An 8,549-nucleotide genomic window follows, 5' to 3' on the forward strand; every position below is an offset into this window, starting at 1 on the left:
GTATTTTCCAGGCATTTAGTGCAATTTTATAGCACAATCATATATATATGAAATATATAGTATATATATCAAATATGTCTTCACAATTAATGCCTTGAAATTGGGTCTCTGTCTCTTTAAAAGCTCCTGCTTTTTCTGAAACTCCGCCTTCAGGAAGCTGTAACAACATGGCTCCTCTATTAACCCTTTAACCCATTTTTACCGGCGTTTCACTGAGAAGTAGCTCCTATAATGAGTTCAGCAGAAGCTCAGTTCTGCTAGGTATTTGCTAATTGCTGCTGACTAGTCTGAAAGAGATAAAAGGGGGAGGAGCTGTGCCTTGAATCAGGTACGTAGATCCAAAATGTGCAAATTTAAGTCTAGCTGCTGCTTTTGGATGAAAGCTGACAGCGGCAGTAATCATCCTGACGTCACTGAGGGAGCTTTCATGTTGCGCTGCCCTCTGGTGGCTGCCTCAGTCATTGCAGCCTCAGCAAAACAAAGTTGAAACTTTTGGAGTTTGAGCAGATAAAGCCTGAGAGGGTGAAGCACCAAAAATGTTTTTATTTCCATGTTTGATAACAGTGCCTGTTTTTCTTTTTTTTTTTTCTGCACTAACTGACCCACTTCAGAGACACAGAACCGAACCTGAAAAAAGCAAACAAACAAACCAAACAGCAGGTCGTGTTCAGATGAGTGGTCCTGCGGCTCGGTGCGACTGATCGCCTCAGAGCTGGTTGCTGTGGAAACGGTCCTAACCCAGAAGACTTAGGTTGATAGCTGGCATGTTTCTGCAGAAAAAGGTTTTCTCAAACAAAAGAATCTCAAAAGAATCAAAGCAGCACTCCAGGTATGTTTGTGATGAGAAAATAACATTATAAAATGATGTAATGCTAAAAACAAAGTCTGTTTTAAATAAGTACTGCCCCTTTAAGTCTATATAAGAAGAGGATAAAACCACCTTAAAGATAGAATCCATATTTTATTGTCAAAAAAGATTTTATGCCTTATTTAAATCAAAGTATGATCCAGAACTAAGTAAAAAAAATTCCAAGAACTGTTTATTAGAGCCACTTTAAATAAAAAAAAACAAAACAAACAAAAAAAAAACACTCTTGAACCCAACTGCCTCTTCGGCCATGATGGAAAAATGTAGCTGTGTCTCGTTTCCATGGCAACCACCTGAGGCACACCATTCTGAGCTGCTCCTCCAGGAAGTGTCCTTTCTTTGCGTTCCAGCTCTGTGACTCTTAACAGCACGAACATTCACTGTACATACGCCATCATCCTCATCATCTTCATCATCCTCCTCATCACAGAGTCTCCTGTATAAATCCTGTATGTATGTTTGTATAGGAGGTATTACCATACGCTGTGGCTGGGTGTAGCGCCGCATGATATCAGTGTTGTAAAATGAAGAAGCTCAGACTGAAGCTAACTCTGGGTTTTCATGTCAATAAATCAAGTTTACGACAAAAGTCTCAGATCATGGTATGTTTATTTGATTTATTTAGAGATTAATGGTGAATTTAGATTTTCTGTTGTTAAATGACAGTTTGTTGAAAACAATAATTTATTCATCACTGAAAATGTCCTTGTTAGTTCTGAACTTCGTGTTTAATCTGGTTTTTGAAAATTAACATTGTGGCCTTGTGAATTTAAACAATTTTGTATTTTAATTTGTAAAATTGTGATGTAAAAGATGCATTTAGTTTCTGGCTTTTTGTTAGTTTTTGCAAACTTTTTCTTTCTTTTTGTTATATTATTCATCTTAAAGCAAAAGTATATTTTCTGTACAGAGTTTCTACAAGGTCTTGATTTTGATTTTTCCAGAAAAAATTCCACAGTGTTACATAGAAGTGAATAAAAACTGCCTCCATATCAATTTGACATTAATTCTAACCAATAATGACCCAGAAACCTTTAATGGCGTCACAGTTACAGCTTTTATTAATCAGTGAGGGAAGCTGCAGACATTTTGAATTAGATTTTAAATCATTTCATAGTAAGAAGTCATAATTGCATAAACAGGTGACTGACACAGGGTTAATATCTAATTTATCATAAACATCTAACGCAGCAGCAGGTCAGAAACGAAGAAGAGAAGCTTGCAACTATTGACTACATGAATGGGACGGACTGATTTAGTATTTCTACATTTATTCATGTATGACATCTTCAAGAACAGATAGGCTACATGTTGTTTGTAAGGTACATTCATAAAATGTTTGCTTTGTTGTCAACATTTCAATAGAGCTTGTTTTCCATAAATACCACAGATGTAACGATCTAAAATTTTGACATTAGCAAACGCAAAACTGAGCTTTACATCAGAAATATTACTTTAAGAAACAAAGATAAAAATAAAAGGTTCAAACAACTGAAAAATGTTTCTGTTCACATCCAGATGCTCTTCAGATTTTACTTAGACTTATTAGTAATCTATTAAATTGTTCTCTATGCTTTCTGAAGTTCTTTCAAAGTCCTTAATTATTGCTATGCAGCTGCATTGAATTTACTCAATTTATTTAAAAAGAACTTTATTAAACCTACTACTTTGATAAGTTCAGATTTAAAACTGATGTAGCATTCATGATGGCACAATGAAATGACAGCAGGTTAGCTTAGCACAAATTCAATTAGAGATAAAAGATTATTAGCTTTGCTTGAGAATGAGTTGAGAGTTTTGTGTATAAAAATAACAAATAGCTCAAGAAATAAAGAGGAACGCTCATAATTTGACCTAAACAAAGCTAAAATCAAGCTAATGTATTTTGGGCTAATTGTTAAACTAGCCTTAGCTATGTTTGGATAGCTAAACTAAGTTAACATAATGCAGGCTACAGAACTAACAAAACTGAGCAAAATTAGGAGATGCTAAGGAAAGCTAAATTAAAGCTAAGTCAGTTTATCTCACTTTATTTTAGCTTAGTGAACCTAAGGTACACTAAACTAACCCAAACTAAGTTAAATTTAGGTTTAGCTACCAAGCTAAGGTTAAGTTAAGGTAATCTAAGTTCAATCAAGCTAATCAGACATAAACTTAGTGAAGCTAACACATGCTAATCTTGGCTAAGCTACATTAAACCAAGAAAAACTAAATCAAAGTAAGCAAAGCTAGATTTGGGTTAAGCTAGGCTAAAATTAGCTAAGCCAACTATGTTACACTCAAATACAGTAAGAGAAGCTAAGGCAAGCTAAACCCAGCTAACCAGCTTAAAATATGCTAAGCTAAATTCCTCTGAAAATGCACAGCTACAAGAGTTCCAATGAAAATGAGTAAAACCCAAAGGGAAAAAATGTGAACAGTTTCAGAAAGACTGAGAAAGTCTAAGATTTCACAAGAAAGTCTGTATCAGAAAGATGAGAGGCGCTGAATAACAAACTATAAACTTAAAAAATGAACGATATTTCTTAGTTTACAGAGAAAAAGTGGAAGTGTACAGATCAAATGATGTCACTTTGATATCTCTGTCATGCGTGTTTTTACGGCACTATCTGACGTAATGTGGGTTTGTATTGCAGTTTTTTATTAGAATGTGTTTGCCTGCTAAGACTAAGCCCTCCATATGGCGACTCTGCTCTTTGAGACGGACTGCATGGACCCGGTTCAGTTTTCAGAGGAGTCCGTTTCCTCGGTGGAGCCGTCGCTCTCCACCTCCATCTTCCTCCGGTGGTGGATGTTCCTGCGTGGGGAGGCGCGCCTCTGCACCTCCTTCAGCCCCCCGATGGCGCTGCCGCTGCTGTTGCTGCCGGGGCTCACAGAGATCTGAGCGATTCTGGGTTCATTCAGGCAGAAAGACAACTCTCAAAACACCACCACACATGGATTCACTGAACTATTTACACTGCAAAAACAAAAGGTCCAAACGTATTTCTGGTCGAGTTTCTAGTGAAAATGTCATACTACATTTGAAATAAGACAAAAACGTAACTTTTTAGCAAGATAAAGGAGTTTGTTTTAAGTAAATAATTCCTTATTGTTGATTAAAATGTTAGTTCCACTGGCAGATTATTTCACTATATAACTCAACATTTTTCCCATGTTATAAGTGAAATAATCTGCCAGTTGAACTAGTATTTTTTCAACAATATTAAGTAATTATTTACTTAAAACGAGCTCCTTTATTTTGCTGAAAAGTTACGTATTTAGTTTTTGTCTCATTTCAAGTGTACTGAGATATTTCCACTAAGATATTACCTGTGTATTTGGTAATTTCACCTTGATTGGTTATTCAATTGTATTTTGCATACAACTAAAGCCAAATTAATTGAAACTAACAGTCATTCTTTATTTTTAATGTAATTCAGATCAAATTTTAATTAATTTTAGTGCAATATCGCTAATAAAACCCAGTGACTGTAAACTAAATGAGTTTGTTCTCACAGCTTGTCGAGTTCTTGGTCCATTTCTGGGTCGATGAGCAGCTCCTCCTTGCTGGGTAACGCTCCTGAAGCAGGTCACACACACAAACTCAGTTTATCTAATTCAAATTTAATCATGGAAATTAAATGTTGTTGTAACTCATATTAATTAAAAATTCTTCAGTCATTGGAGATGGTGATGGCTGTGGGCAGGAAAGAACTCCTGCAGCACTCTGTATTACAGCGAATTTGGAGAAGCCTCTGACTGAAGTCACTATGTTTTACTAAGAGTCTCAAAGAGGATAGTCAGGGATGTTCATAAGTTTCTTGAATTTGTATGAAATTCTTAAAATTTAGAAAATTATAGACAACAATCAGAAAGTAAACAGAAAATGGAAAAAGTTAATAAAAAAAATAATCTTCTTGTGTGGTAGAGTAAGAAACCATTTTGATTTACGCATTCCTTTAGAGAATTTTAACCAGATAAAGTTAAATCTAGACCACTTGAGTTTTGGCTAAAACATATTTACAGAGGTGTTTTTATTTTAAGTGCTAAATGTTTGTATTTTTTGTAAAATTTTAGCCTAATTATTGCTCTGAGTGTGTTTTTCTTTCAGTAAATGAGATTTTTTTTAATCTGTACACTGCAGTTAACAATCAATCACTAAATTACTTGACTATTACTGCTACAGTTCATAATATGTGTGTTTCTGCTGAACCCACCGATCGTTTGGTTGATGCTCTCATGGTTGGCCAGACTCTGGAGGAAGCCGTAGTAAGAAACTTTGTCTGTCTGCTCCAGTACTTCCCTCAGGCACGTCCTGGACGGACAGCTGCTCGCAGAAAAACGTAAAACATTCACAAAAACAACAGGCACGCTGCGATGATGAGACTTTTCATGGGCTGCTCACCTGTGCTTGAACCGTTCACAAAGTGCGTCCACACACTCAGCCAGCGTGGACGAATCCACGGCGTCCTGCTGCTGCTCCTCCCTGTCGCTCTCCTCTGTTGCCACGGAGACAAGCTGCTCGACGGAGGACGACGTGGGGACGATGACGGTGTTGGGACTCTTCCCGGCTAGCAGATCCTGGTAGATCACCTGGACGCTGTCCAGGAACTCTGCAGGACAACAACAGGAGGAACTGGTTCGTATTTGGCTCATCAGGAAAAAAAGGTGAAGAGGCGGTCCAAACAGTTTGACCTAAATGTTGAATTTTCTTGTGTTTTCTGAACCGGCTGTACCTTGGTAGCAGAACTGCAGCTGGAAGGCATAAATGAAGTCAGAGAAAGACATCAGGCCATCAGAGATGTCGTCTGCCAGAACAACTCTGCAGAATGACAGAAAGAATAAAGCGAAGTTAACGAGCTGTACGTGGGAACAAGATGTCAAGGATCTGAATCTTTGAAAAGATCCAGAACTCTCATAATGGGCATGTTCAGGATGTTCTCTTTTCTGTCTGCTCCACATTGGATTTTATTTTTGCATTGTAAATCTGTTCCTTTATCCGTTTAAAATAGATTTATTCTGGTGAAGTAACATCAGGGGCGGTCCCAGCCTGTTAATGCCCTGGGCCAAACAAGCTAGCACCGTATCAGAGCAGCTCTAGTTTAGATATTTTCTCTCTTCTTCATGGCGTTTTCTGATTAGCATCTCTGCTGAGTGCAACATGAAGCTGTTACCACCTGGAGGCGCTCTGCACTGCCTCCAGTGGGAAGTCAGGGCACAGCAGCTGCAGCAGGGACCTGTACTCCGGCACCGACAGCAAATCTACAACACAAGATCCACAGCAACAATCAGTACAGGAGGGGTCAAAGGTCAAAGGTTTCACAGCTTCATGTAAAAACTCAATAACTATAAAGTCGAACATGTTAACATTAGGTCAGCTCAGCAGAATAAACAAAGTATGTGACCAGATAAATTAGTAATTAAATACACATTAATATATTGCCATCAATTAATTTAAGTATTAGATTATTCATTTTGAAGAATTAGAAAAATAAATGTATTAATTAATTGTTTTTTGATGCAAAAATAGTGTCACTATTACAGTTTTGCTAAGTAAAAATCTACTTCACCCCAGCGTAAAAACGTTTTATCAAAACACAAGAATTTTTTTAAATCGGTGTGTTTTCATTAAGCAAATTTATTTTCAAAATGTTAAATATGGTCAACAGAAATGCAGCAAATTACTGATCCGTCAGTAATTTGCATGTTTTATGATTTCTCCTTTAGGTCATGAAGTCTGCTCATTTGTCTGCTGCCACCGTGTTTCGTAAAAATTGTTGATATAATTTCTGATTTAGACTTCATCATTTTAAGATGCTGCGGCATCGCCTCGCTCACCTCCACTCTTGCCGATCTGCCTGAAGCATCTCCAGAAGACTCTGATGAAGGACGCTCTGTTGTGCTGTGTGGCTCTGATGTAGTTCAACTCCCTGAAGAGGACATGGTTGCTGTTCTTCACACTGCTGAAGCTAAAAACACACACAAAAAAACATGTTTAAGGAAGCAGTTCTGGTGTGATGGACCCGACAGGAATGAAACCGAGTCATCTTCCAAATTAAATTAAACAATGTACTCATAGCCAGCGGGGTCAGAATGTCCAAATTTAAACTACTCACAAGCCACAAAATTCATTAAATTAAAAATGCAAATATTAGTTTATTGCAATTTTTAAATTTTTTATTTTGACCTACTCAGTAATAACATTTTTATGAAATCCAGAAATCCTTAAAGATCAAATACATAAAGGTTGTACTGTTGTTTTATAAAAATAAATTAGTTGTTTTCTATTTTCTTGTCCAAATTTGTACTGTTCTTGACTTTTGGTTGGGGGCCGAACAAATTTCACATTTCAGGGGCCAAAAGTTACTTTGAAATAAAAGTAATTGAGCAGAGATTGAATTTGGTTTGATTTTCTTTTCCGTTAAAAAAATTGTAACAAAAAGGTGATTTATATATGTTGGTAGACAGTTAACTAATTTTGCAGCCATTTTATTCTGAGTGGTTGTTGTATCTAGTAATATCTTCCATCACAAGGGATAGCGATTTAAAACAAAAATAATTACATTTTAGTTGAATTGTGGGTATGACTCTCACAATAACTAATTTTGCTGGGCGATAAATTATATATGTTTTTTGTTTATTTTGTTGTGACCTTTAGTCCAAATTAATTCATATTTCAATTAAAATAGATTAAACAAAAATAATAAAATAATACATAATTTTATTATTTTCACTATTTTCCAAATTTAATCCAGCTCTGAAATTTTTATTTAATTTTGATTTATTTATTTTCGTTTTTGGATTATGTCAGATGGGGTCAAAATTCAAACAAAGAAACTTCGGAACCATTTCATAGTAAAAATAAAAATATATAAACCACATATTTTGTTTCGTTAAATTAATACAAAGCTATCTTGTGTTTAAAGCGGTTCGGACGGGTTAAGCCGGACGGTTCTGTTTAATGCGGGACCTACTATTCTGCGAAGTACCGAACCAGGCCGAACTGGGTGTACTCCTCCTTATGGTCCAGCAGCTGGGTCACGGCATCATTCAGGTAGAACAGAACCTGGCTGTCCGCTACGGGGGAAGAAAATAACAGACAAAAATATGTTCATAGAATCAGAACCGAACCGAGCCAATACAAATGAGGATATGCAGTTCCGACATTACCGAGGTACTGCTCTGCGGGAACGGCCGAACTCAGGCGGTTCATTCTGCTGGTTCTGACGGGATGGATCCATTCACATCATCGTAAAATAAGAGAACTTTATTGATTAGCTGATTCAGTTCTGAAGGCTCTGGATGATTCCGACTGGCATCGTTGCAGCAAAATGCCGCTCCATATATGGAAACAGGAAACAAGACCGGATGTTGTGAGCTACATGAATTTGAGCCCGAAGATAAACCCTCTAGTAAAGGTTCCGCTTCACGTAAGAATCAATAATAATAATAATAATAATAATAATAATAATAATAATAATAATCATCATCATCATCATCATCATCATCATTTTATTATTAATTTTAATAATAACATATTGATATTATTTTAGCAATAATAATAATAATAATAATAATTGTATTATTGTATATTATTATTATTATTAGTATTTGGTACAAACAAGTCATTCAGAATAGCTTTTTTATGTTGTAATGCAGTAGCCACTACTGGGTGTCACTTCTGAGAACAAATAAATAC

The 8,549-nt window shown here is 36.2% G+C and overlaps 1 protein-coding gene across 1 annotated transcript; it reads right to left on the bottom strand.

The window, feature by feature from the left end:
* Positions 1-1,901: 1,901 nt before the first annotated feature.
* cstpp1 (centriolar satellite-associated tubulin polyglutamylase complex regulator 1) lies at positions 1,902-8,213 on the bottom strand. The gene is made up of 9 exons (XM_014973777.2): positions 8,021-8,213; positions 7,825-7,927; positions 6,689-6,819; positions 6,028-6,112; positions 5,587-5,672; positions 5,256-5,463; positions 5,068-5,177; positions 4,367-4,430; positions 1,902-3,758 (listed from the first exon to the last, which is right to left on the bottom strand). Exons 1-9 carry the CDS (start codon positions 8,061-8,063, stop codon positions 3,590-3,592), a joined length of 999 nt encoding a protein of 332 aa, XP_014829263.1. The 5' UTR covers positions 8,064-8,213; the 3' UTR covers positions 1,902-3,589.
* Between the last annotated feature and the right edge of the window lie 336 nt (positions 8,214-8,549).

Source organism: Poecilia mexicana, unplaced genomic scaffold (genome assembly GCF_051168715.1).
Source record: "Poecilia mexicana isolate PSO_F unplaced genomic scaffold, ASM5116871v1 scaffold_6, whole genome shotgun sequence".
Lineage (NCBI taxonomy): Eukaryota > Metazoa > Chordata > Actinopteri > Cyprinodontiformes > Poeciliidae > Poecilia > Poecilia mexicana.

Bases quoted from the DNA above. Each gene is read 5' to 3' on its own strand.
- cstpp1 (XM_014973777.2), bottom strand. From the start codon at position 8,063: ATGAACCGCCTGAGTTCGGCCGTTCCCGCAGAGCAGTACCTCG. The intron at 7,928-8,020 runs GTAATGTCGGAA...CTTCCCCCGTAG, and splicing joins TCCCGCAGAGCAGTACCTCG to CGGACAGCCAGGTTCTGTTC. The intron at 5,178-5,255 runs GTGAGCAGCCCA...TTCTGCGAGCAG, and splicing joins TGTGAACGGTTCAAGCACAG to CTGTCCGTCCAGGACGTGCC.